Here is a 12,155-nt window from a genome sequence, read left to right as displayed (position 1 = left end):
AAGGGAAAGGTTTAAAATGAAATACTTGGGGATGACACAGAGGCAGCAGTAATAGGGCAAATAGGGAATATCATGGAGCTTGAAAGTGATGATCTTTAGACCAAAACAGGAAGAAGAAGATGAGGGTTGTCAGGATGAAGAAAAGGGAGCTGACAGGGTCTATGATTTTACTGCAAAGAGGCTGCTGATTTGGCATACTCAGTTTTCTCAGCTCTTCTTCATCCCTCCTAGTTTGTGTGGGAAACATCTAAAACCTTAGCTTCCTCTAACTGGGACATCTAAAGAAGGGTCATGGGAGGAGTATTCCTCTGGTTTAGATGTCATTGTTGTTTGTCCTTCATTCTCAAAGAGGACCATAACATCGGTGCGATGTCATGACTTGCAGTGAATTGAATTTAAGTGAGGGAGGCCTGTGCAAGGTCACCAACCTCATTCTCTCCTCCAGAGTCATCTGGGTCCAGTGGCAAGATATATATCAAGACGACTGAAGATGACCCCAGACGTTTAAGGCAATTGAAGTTAAGGGTCACACAGTGATTAAGTCTCTGAGGTGGGATTTGAACTCAGGTTCTCCCAACTTCAAGGCCAGTGCTCTATTCACTGCATCACCTAGCTGCCTTTCTGGTTTAGATATGTCTGATCAGTCTCCTATATATCTGATAGGAATTTTCTCAGCCATTCTTAATTTTTCCTAGTTAATGTAGAACACAGCTAAACCTTGTCTTTCTCTACCCTGACACAACCAAAGGATGTAGGTGAAGATAATGGCTTTTAGAGAGGGATGAGGGGTGAGGTCTGGTTTTGACATATTTGCTTGTTCTCCTATCTCTGATGCCAGAAGAAGGGAGATACTTGGGATTGGGCAATGGGACTCCAGCTGTAAAAGCATAATTATTTCCAGAAAAGTATGGAGTGTCATATCCCAGAACACGGGCAATCTGAGCAAGTCTTATATCTTAAAAGAAGTCCCCAAAGGGATTCTTTATAGGAATGATCACAAATAGGCAATTCTTCTTTAAAGTAACTTCATTGGGACACCTAGGTGGTGCAGTGGATAGAACACTGGACCTGGAGTCAGGAGGACCTGAGTTCAAATCCAGCCTCAGACACTTAACACTTATAGGCTGTGTGACCCTGGGCAAATCACTTAACCCTAATTGCCTCACCAAAAAAAAAGTAACTTCATTACTACTTCCCCCTCAATCTGGCAGGATCTTCATCTTCCTGAGCCCCTTTGAGGGTCAGGGAATATAAAGTAATTTTAACATCAAGATAAGCAAACCACATTAAGAAGAGAAATTTGCTGCCCAAATGATACCTAATACATTCCAGAGTCAAACAGAAATATTTTGTATTGTCTGTTATGGTTGGATTATCTATGTTACTGTCCCACTTGGTTATAATAATAACTCATTTTTCTATAGTACTTTATAATTTGTCACCTTTAAGCCCCCCTTTTTTTGCAGGGCAATGGGGGTTAAGTGACTTGCCCAGGGTCACCCAGCTAGTAAGTGTCAAGTGTCTGAGGCCAGATTTGAACTCAGGTCCTCCTGAATCCAGGGCCAGTGCTTTATCCACTGCACCACCTAGCTTCCCCCCTTTAAGCCCTTTTCTTACAGCATCTCCACATAGGTGCAAATAACATTATCTCTCTTTTATAGGAGAGAAAAGTTAAATGGAATATATGAAAGTTGAAATTGGAACCAGGTCAGTCAGGGAGATAGTCCACTAACATTAGGTACCAGGTACTGTGCTAAATGCTGGGGTTGTAAAGAAAGGCAAAAGTTGACAGTTCTCACTCACAGCTCACAGCCTAATGGGGGAAGACAATATGCAACCAACTATTTACAGAAGATAAATTGGAGAAAATAGTGGGAAGGAGCACCGGGAAAGACTTTCTTTAGAAAGTAGGCTTGAGCTAAGACGTGAAGGAAGCTAGGGAAGGTAGGAGATGAAGAAGGAAAGAATTAAGACATAAAAGATAGACAGCCAGTGAAAATACTTGGAGTGAGAAGATGGAGTGGCTGGTGGGAAGACCAGGGAAGAGGCTATTGTCACTGGATTGCTGAAGACATTGGGGGTAAAGTGTAAGAAGACCTGAAAGGTAGAAAGGATCCAAGCTATGAAGGGCTTTGAGTGCTAAACAGAAGATTTTAGATTTGATTCTGGAGCTAATAGGGAATTAGGTCTCCTGATTCCAATTTTAGCAAGTTTTCTTTCACACTATCTCCTACTTATATTGACATTCTTAATGATTTTTCCATATGTAGTGGATGAATATTTCAATCATAGTTCCTAAGGCAGCTACTCCTGATGATAGGGAAGAAGAATCAGAGAGGCATTGTAAAATATTAGAATGAGCACTGGCCATGGAGTCAGTAGAAACCATCTTTAAGATCAAATAAATCTCAGCCCTGATACAAACCAAGTGGACCTGGGGAAGTCATTTAGTGTCTCTGAGAGGATCTCAGTTGATTCATTTGTAAAATGAAGATAATAATAATAATAATAGCCCCTGTATTTTATGAGAAAACTGGTAAACATCAAAGTCTAGATCCATATGAATTGCTATTTTTAGTCATGAGCAGAGCTGTAACTAGTACAGGGCAACTAGTGTTAATACACAGGAGTGCTTCCTCTCTCTCAAACTCCATTCACGATGGATTGGCCCCATTCTGCCACTTCCCAGGGCCCTATATCCAGAACACTCTATTACACTCTTTTTCTGTGCCTTTTCTTACACCCTTTCTGTGCCATGAGATTTGACTTTGTCTCTATACCTAATTCACCTTTCTCCAAGCACCCAAACTATGAGAGATGTCCAGTATCAGTGCCTGTAGAGGAAATCAATCAGTGTGAGGGGAGGAAAAAAATCATTGTGGGGTAACAGTAAGTAGGATTAGTACAGGATCAGCACAGATTTGGTGAAGAAGGGGTAGTGCAGGAAGGATGTGCTCTCCTCCACTGACTTTCTCTAACCTCCTCCCCCCTTCTATTAATCTTTCTGTTGTTGATGTTTGTTTGGGGCAATGAGGGTTAAGTGACTGGCCCAGGGTCACACAGCTAGTAAGTATCAAGTGTCTGAGGTTGGATTTGAACTTAAGTCCTCCTGAATCCAGGGCTAGTGCTTTATCCACTGCACCACTTAGCTACCCACCCCCTACCCCTTCTAGTAATCTTAGTCCACCTCTCTGGTTCTTATCTTCCTCTGTCCCTCTTTTCTACTGTGCCCTTTGGAAATCCTCCAGTGTTACTGAACTCATCTGAAATCTTTCTTTCTCTCTGTCTCTGTCTCTGTGTCTCTGTGTCTGTGTCTGTCTCTCTCTCCATGTCTCTTTCTCTGTGTCTGTCTTTCTGTGTTTGTCTCTCTCATAATCCTTCCATCTTCTGAAGTTTACTGAAACCTAGCTTCCACTTGAAGACATCATATCTCTTGGCAACTTCTCCAGGGTTACCTGTTCCTGCTGTCTTGTACCTATTGATATATAGGGCCAGAAGGAGGAATTAGTATACTCATTGGCCCTCACTAGACTTTTCAGATTTTCTTTTGGCTACCATTCTTCAACTATTATCCTCTCCTTTCAAGTTCAAGCCATCCTACCTTAATCCTTATTGTTGTCTGTCACCTATAGACTTCAAGGTTATTTGCTTTCCTTCCCAATAAGTTCGATATCTGGTTCATACTATTTTTCTCCATCTCCCTTCCTTCTTACAATACCCTGACATCCCAATTCCTCAGCATCATCAATTCCCATGACCTCTGTCTCCAGGCTACCTCAACCATATGCAAGAGTGGTCATACCTTAGAACCCTCTTCCCTCAGCTAATTTATTCCAGGTGCTGGAATTTCTAGTTATGGCTTGGATAATTAGGGTTCTGTTTACCTTTCTCTTGTCAAGTCTAATTAAAAAAACCCCTCAGATCTACCTTCATTAGAGCAATAAGTGCCCAACAGTACCTGGTAATGTGCTGGAATTTCTATAAGTATGTGTGAATTTAACACATTTTGCATTTGCAGCAAGGTCCCAGGTTTGGTCAATATTTTGACTATAATGACACCTGTAATCAAGGCATAAGGTCTTTCTTAAGCTAACAAATGATTTTCCTTCACAGCAGAAGTGTAAACAGAACTCTGATTCATGAATTTGCTAATTGTTCTTCCCAGCTGTGACATTAGCCACTGTCCAGTTTCTAGCCAAAACAAATACATTACACAGACACCCTGCGTTGGGTCTCTGCCAATTATATTCCATCAGTGCTGCAGCGCTAATTATACTTTGCAACACATCCTTTAACAAGTCTTTTGACTTAGTTCCACCTCCAACACAATGACAATGATCATAGTAGGCACCCCTCACTTCAGGAAAGGGAATAAGAGCCAGTTCATAGAGGGAGGGTTCATAGAAGATAAGGTATTTAGTGAGACAAGAGAGAAGCTGGAACAGCAAGCCATAGCATAGCATGAAGGGGAATGACAGGGCACATGTTAGTCTTCCCTTATGATCCTGAAGACTTTGTTCTGAGATGGTGCTTGGAGTTCTCCAGGAAGAACGGGAAATCTGGTGGTGAGGGTGGGGTAGAATTATTCCCAACTTTCTCATACTCATCACAAGAATTTATTTACTCTAATATTTCAGTGACACAGGGATGGCAAGAATGTGATAGATGGTCTTAGAACCATGGTCCTTAGCACATTTAAACTTTAAGTTGAGAGAATAATTTGTCCTTGTTGAGTAGAGCTTTCCCTATTCCAATCCCATAATGCCTAGAGCCCCAAGCTAATTTTCCCCCACCACAGCTATCAGCACATAAATCCTCAGGTAAAAAACCTGCAATGGTATTCTCTTTTAGGATGGTACAGTGGAAATAACATTGGTTTGGGAGCTAGAAGAACTAGGTATGAATCTCAGTTCTGACAAGGATATTTATTAGTTGTGCCATTTGGGGAGGGTCATTTCCTCTCCATTTCTTAGCTTCCTCATCTACAGAATGGATATGATATGTGTATTACTTTACTCACAGAGCTGTTAATGTTCTTTCAAACATTAGAATGCTATACAGATAATAGCTATTATCATTTGAAGGTGTGATTACTCATCCTGGATTTTCAAATTCTCCCATAATGTGGACCCTTCTTCTCAACTTCTTTAGACTCTGTCCCATTCACTCACTCTCCACTCTTCATCAAACTAAGTTGTTTTCTACAACAAAATTGCTCACTCCTATCTATACCTTTGCTCACATTATTGGCATCTTTTCATATAATGGACTCTACTTCACTATCCATTCCAATATGACCCATCCTTCAAGACCCAGCTCATCTCACTTCTTCCAAGAAGCTTTACCTCACTATATACTCCAGTTCTCAATGATCTTCCTCTCTGCTACACTCCTATAACACAGTCTTTGCTATACTTTAATCAAATTACTGTCCCATATTGCTTTGTTGAATAATAATATTTATTATTGTAATACATATTTATATAGTGCTTTTTTTCAGGGCAATGAGGGTTAAGTGACTTGCCCAGGGTCACACAGCTAGTAAGTGTCAAGTGTCTGAGGCCAGATTTGAACTCAGGTCCTCTTGAACCCAGTTCCAGTGCTTTATCCACTGTGCCACTTAGCTGCCCCTATATAGTGCTTTAAAAGACTTTACATGTGCTATCTCATTTTTATCCTCAGAACAACCTTGTGGAAGGTAGTACTATTTAATACTCATTTTACAGAAGAGGAAACTAAGGCTGAAAGCAGTTAAGTGATTTGCTCAGGGTTACGTAGCTGTCAGGAAGAGTTTTCCTGAATCCAAGTCAAGCACTGTATCCATTACATCACAACATCTAGATTATAAATTCTTCAAGGACACATACAATCTTATTCTTATTCCATATCCTTTCTGTTCCCACCAAGGTGTAGCACAGTGCTAGAGATATGTTGTACAACAAGATATAGTTTGATAGTACTATACAATAAAAAACAAAAACAAAACCAAAAATTGGCCCACAGAGACCTAAGGACCATTGCATTGTCTGTGGGATAAAAATTGAGCTAATTGTCTAACAGGCTGTGGTTGACTAAATCTCCACAGAGAAAAGGGGTGGGGATGAATGGGCAGTGAGGTGACCTGAGAAAAGATCACACATTAAACCACATTTCTAGAGATGAGATAGAAAAGCCCTGAGAAGGATTCTGCTCTGTCTCTGTCCAGCAGAGAGGGGGGAGAAGAAAGGGTAGAGAATGGTGGCTATCTCTGTCTCCCCTCCCCCCACCCCCCACTCTGCTATTGACTAGTTGTATGATATTGTGCAAAGCACCATTTTGGGGCCTTAATTTCCTCAGCACTAAAAAAATAAGGGATTTGGATTAATAATGGTAAGTCACATTTTCTAGAGCACTTCAAGGTTTACAAAGTACTTTTTCCTACAGCCCTCTGAGGTAAATGGTACAAGTGCTTGTTATTCTGCTTTACACAGAAGGAAACTGAGATTCAGAGGGGTTAAAATCTTTTCTAAGATCAAACAGCTAGTGAGCATCAGATATTGGGAGGGAGAGGGAGGGCATCTATCTTGATTTCACATCCACTGCTCATTAAATGTCCATCGTCTTTCCCAGCTCTCACATTCTATGAATGGGGATAGGTTCTTATTATTGGAATTTGTTCAGTCCTCCTTAATTTTTGCCTTCCCCTCCCACATCCTTTTTAAAGAATAAGGAAAAAGAAGCCATGGTGCTATTTATCAGAAGAGGAATGCTCCCTTCAATCATCCACCCAAGCTGTCATATTTTCATATAAGGCAGCTACTAGAGTGATCAATCCACATTATAAAATTAAATTAAATTTCTTAAACCAACTGTGTTTTACATGCTACCTGGCATAATTTTATCTCTTGAAACTGCATAGAGGCTTGAAAGACCAAGCCGGTCATAAAGAGGCTGGTTCTATATTACAACAAAGTCATTGGAACCATAGAACATTCCTAGACCCCTTTGCTTCACTGACAACAATGATAATTGTGGTAGCTCACATTGCTATAAGCCCTTTGAGATTTTAAAAGGGATTTCCATACAACAATCTTGATAATTAAGGACGGTAGGGAATATCAGTTCCATTTTGTAGAGGAGGAAACTGAGAAGTGAATGTTACAAACTCACAAACACACATATGTTGCTTCTTAACATTTCCACTCTAGAATCACTCTTTTAAAGATTATTTAGGGTCCCTTGTGGGGTTTTTTGTATCAAATTTGTTTTATTCTTTACAATTCCTCATTCATCTTGATTGTCATTAGTGCTGCTTCCTTCTGAAGGAGCATCCTTCTGTAAGTCTTGCCTTTCCTCCTGTAGGCTGACAAAGTACAGTGGAGCACCTGACACAGAGAATCACTGTTTGTGCATGGCTGAAGACAGCAGTGATTTTATAGCAGCCTGGGCACTTTACATCCATGAAATACCAGTTCAGACTCTGTACCAGGTGCTTCTTCTTGTGTTTCTGCTTCTCCTCCTTGGGAGAGGGGTGCAGGAGATCTTTCAAGAGAGGCATGTTGGCACAGGGAGGTCTTCACCACCAGAAAAAGTTAGGGTCCCTTGTTGATGGAGCTATGATGGGTCTAAACATTCAGGAAAACCATTTGGAATTATGTTTTAAAAAGTGACTAAAATGATCATTCCCTTTGAACTAGATATCCTTCTGCTAGGCATAAACCCCAAGGAAGTCAAAGATCAAAAGAAAAGTTCAATATACCCTAGTATATTTGCAGCATCATTTGTTGTAGAAATAAAGAACTGGGAAGCAGATTTAGATGCCCATTGATTGGAGAATGGCTAACCAAATTGTGGTCTATAAATATGATGGAATATTTTTCCATCATAAGAAGTGAAAAATATAAAGAATTCAGGGAAGCATGGTTAGTCTTACATGAACTGATCCAGAAAGAAATTCATAGAACCATGAAAATAATATACACAATGAGAACAGAATCTTATAAGTGAACCCTGTATACTTATATTATTTTTTTGGAGGCAGTCAAGTTGAGTGACTTGCCTAGGGTCACATAGCTAGTAAGTCTCTGAGGCCAGATTTTAACTCAGGTCCTCTTGACTCCAGGGCTGGTGTTCTGTCCACTGTGCCACCTAGCTGCCCCCATATATTTATAATGTCCAAACTTAACCCTAGAGAAGAGTAGAGAAAATGTACCTCCCCTACTTTTTGAAGAGGTGAGGGTCTGGGGGACTATAATTCTGGAATATTGTATATACTGTCACATATGGTTAATGTGTTTCTTAGTTTTGCGGAACTGTCTCCCCCGCCCCACTCTTTAGTTTTCATTCCTTGTTTTGAGGGCTAGTTTAATGGGTAGGGGAGGTATGAAGGATATATGTACATTTCACATACATGAAGCTGTCCAAAATAAAGAAATCAGTAAAAATTAAAACAAGAAATCAAAGAATGGCAAAAAATATATTTAGATAAATACATACAGTTTATATGCTAGGCACTGAAATCTCACCAGGGTGGTCCCTCACTGAGTAGGAGAGATGCTTCCTTCACCTTATCCTTTGTGGTTCCTCATACAAGACTTTTTCCCCCCAACAATGGGCAGGGCCACCCTACCACTCTACCTCTTCTGGGAAGCCTAGAGTACATTAAAATGAAAATTGGCCTCTATGACATCATTGTTTCTTTCTGAGTAGGATATTTGATTGCCTTTAAGGTTCTCTTTTCTACAAGTCTATGATTCTTTAGTTTTTCTAGCCCCCTTCTAATATTTCAAAGTGTTCTAATGTAGACTATGTTTTTGTTCTCATAATACTCTTGTGTCATACAAGAAATAGACAGTATTCTATTGGTACAAATGGGGAAGCTCTGGTCTAGGGAGTGGCAATGATTTGCCCAAAGGTAATTTCAATTTTATTCAACTAAGTGAATATTTATTTAGCAAGGATTTTTATATTTTATTTTAATTTTATTTTTCTCAATTACATGTAAACGGAAAATTTTAACATTGTTTTAAAATTTTTGTTGTGAGGCAATTAGGGTTAAGTGACTTGCCCAGGGTCACACAGCTAGTAAGTGTCAAGTGTCTGAGGCCAGATTGGAACTCAGGTCCTCCTGAATCCAGGGCCAGTGCTCTATCCACTGAACCACCTAGCTGCCCCTTAATTTTCTTTTTTTTTTTTTAGTGAGGCAATTGGGGTTAAGTGACTTGCCCAGGGTCACACAGCTAGTAAGTTGTTAAGTGTCTGAGGCCAAGATTGAACTCAGGTACTCCTGACTCCAAGCCGGTGCTCGATACTACTGCGCCACCTAGCTGCCCCTACCCCGTAATTTTTAACATTCTTTTAAAAATTCTTCTGAGTTCCATATTTTTTCCTTTTCCTCCCTCCTCCTTTCTTGAGAAGGCAAGCAATTTGCTATAGATTATACATGTTACAAAACATTTCTACATTAGCCATATGGCAAAAAAATAAAAAACAGGACAAAAAACCCCAAGAATAATTAAAGAAAGTTTAAAAAAGGTATGCTTCAATCTCTTACTTAAAGATATCCATCAGTTTCTTGATCTGGAAATGGATTAGCATTTTTCACCATAAATCCTGCAGAATTTTTCTTGGATCATTCTTTGTTTAGAATAACTAAGTCATTTTGCAGCTGATCATTGTATTAATACTGCTGTTACTGGTGTACAATATTCTCCTGCTTCTGCTCATTTCACTTTGCAACAGTTCCTGTAAGTCGTTACAGGTTTTGCTGCAAGCATCCTGCTCATCTTGTCTTATAGCACATAGTATTATTACATTACAATCATGTATCACAACTTGTTCAGCCACGCTCCAATTTCTGGTCATTCTTCTCCTCAAGTTTCAAGTTTTGCCATGACAAAAAGAGCTGTCATAAATATTTTGTATATTTAAGTACTTTTGCCTTTCCTTTGATCTCATTGGGATTTGGGATGAAGTAGTAGTAGTACTGTGTTAAAGGGTATGCACAGTGTTTATTAGCTCTTTAGGCATAGTTCCAAAATTGCGTCTCCAGAATGGTTGTATCAGTTCACAACTCCACCAACAGTACATTAGTGTTCTATATTTCCACATCTCCTCAATCATTTGTCATTTTCCCTTTTCTGTCCTATTACCTGATAGGTGGTAAGGTGGTAGCTCAGAGTTTGTTTTAATTTAGTAAGGATTATTTAGTAAAAAATGGGCAGATTCAGAAAATGACAATAAGTAGTTTTTCATCCTGATCATTTCTTCCCAGGGATGTATAGACAGTTGAGTTAAATCATTTAAAAGGTCCCTTTCATCTTTAGATTTGTGATTCCATTATAGCACATGATCTGAACTACTCTTCCATTTCCAGTCATAATATCAAGGCTGTTTTCCTTAGAGGGATCCTACCATGTTTCCTTCAGGCCTCTAAGGTTAACTCCAAGGCACTGGGAGTGTTTTCCTAATTCTATAGTTTATAACCTCAACCTGGTGTCCCTCTACCTAAGAGTATTGATCATAATAAGTTAGCTATAAAATTAACTTTTAGAGAGAGGGTATTTAGTAAGGCGGAATCATAAAAATAGTTGATTTAAGACATTCTCCCCCAAAAAGCGTAAGACATATTCTCATTTCTCTCCGCCATTTTTTCTTCTACCTCTCTCAATTGAGTTTTTTTTTTTAGGTGAGGCAATTGGGGTTAAGTGACTTGCCCTGGTCACACAGCTAGTATGTGTTAAGGGTCTGAGGCCGAATTGATCCCAGGTACTCCTGAGCTCCCAGGGCCACGTGACGCTATCCACTGTGCCCGCCTTGCTGGCCCCTCAATTGAGGTGTAACAATCCTTTTTTTTTTTCCTTTAGTGAGGCAATTGGGGGCTAAGTGTCGTGCCAGGTCTCAACAGCTAGGATGTGTTATGTGTCTGAGGCCGGTTTGAACTCAGGTACTCCTGATCCAGGGCCGGTGCTCTAGTCACTGTGCCACCTAGCTGCCCCTTAAAATCCTTTTTGAGCTCTTCCAAGATGGCTTTTTGGTCTTGAGACCAATTCATCTTCCCTCATGAGGCTTCACATGTAGGCAATTTGAGAGTATTGTCCTCTTTTGAGTTGTGTTTAGCTCTTCCCTGTTGACACAGAAGCTCTCAATGGTAAGGTCTCTTTGTTGTTTCTTACTCATATTGCAGCTTTTTGTTTTTTAGTTGAGGTCTGCTCCTGGGCACCAGGGTCACTGTTTCAAGCATCTTGTGCTAGGAGATAGGGGCTGTGTCATGGCTTTCTACTCTGAGGCCTCTTTGGCTTGTGGCTTTCCTCACCGCCCTGGGCTTGCTCCCTGTGCTTTCTCCAGCATGTGGGGATGGGCCAGGCCTGGTCGCGCCTGTCCTGTGAGTGGCCCTCTAGCTGGCAGCCTGCCCTCTCAGCTGGTACTGGTGGATCTTACCACTGGCCTGCTGTGCCACCAGCTTGTTGAGTCAGGATCAAGGGGCCTCAGTTGCTCAGCTATGGCCTAGAGCTTCCTGCTGACTTGCCCCTACCACCTCCGTGCTGCTGAGCTGAGATGTGCTGTGCTTCCCTTTTGCCTGAGTGAGACCAACCTTTCCTGAAGTCTTCTAAATTTTCTCAGGTTTGAAAAATTTTATCTCTCTGTCTTTTTGTAGTTCTGTAGTTTCAGAATCTGTTTAGAGGCTTGATTTGATGTTCTTTTTGAGGGAACCAAAGGAGAGCTCAGGCACTTGTTGGCTTCTCTCTGCCATCTTGGCTCTGTTCCCCTGACATATTTTCTAGGACTTTACAAAGTCCATGAGAAAGTGAAGTTAAGTTAGAAACCTTATAGGTCATAGCTAAGAGGTAACTCATAGATCATAGTTTCCTGGAAATCTTTTGGTCCCCATCATGGGGATACTAATGAAGATATCCTTAAGCAGAGTATAGCTTTTCTGCTGTGGTTTCGTACAGAATCCTTAAGTTGTTTCTCCTCAGTGTATTCAGTTTATTCTTGTTCTCCATGTAGACACTGTCATTAAGCTTCTGCTACTGCCTCAACGTTACCACTCGGACATGAGAATCTGAATCTTCTGATGCTCTGATATTCACAAAGTCCTCCTCTGCTCAAGGTGGGGGCCCCTTGGAGACCAAGGTCAAGAGTGAGGCTCTTCTTCTCAGCCCCCATTCCTAAAG

General features: G+C 40.6%; 1 protein-coding gene across 1 annotated transcript; it reads right to left on the bottom strand.

Moving 5' to 3' along the window:
- Positions 1 to 7,282: 7,282 nt before the first annotated feature.
- On the bottom strand, positions 7,283 to 7,537 carry LOC122742682 (40S ribosomal protein S27-like). Its single transcript, XM_043987099.1, has one exon. It carries the CDS (start codon positions 7,535 to 7,537, stop codon positions 7,283 to 7,285), a length of 255 nt encoding a protein of 84 aa, XP_043843034.1.
- Between the last annotated feature and the right edge of the window lie 4,618 nt (positions 7,538 to 12,155).

The sequence above is a fragment of the Dromiciops gliroides genome, chromosome 2, assembly GCF_019393635.1.
Source record: "Dromiciops gliroides isolate mDroGli1 chromosome 2, mDroGli1.pri, whole genome shotgun sequence".
Lineage (NCBI taxonomy): Eukaryota > Metazoa > Chordata > Mammalia > Microbiotheria > Microbiotheriidae > Dromiciops > Dromiciops gliroides.
Note: the sequence above shows the minus strand (reverse complement) of the source record. Positions and strands in the feature narration are given on the sequence as shown.

Bases quoted from the DNA above. Each gene is read 5' to 3' on its own strand.
- LOC122742682 (XM_043987099.1), bottom strand. From the start codon at position 7,537: ATGCCTCTCTTGAAAGATCTCCTGCACCCCTCTCCCAAGGAGGAGAAG.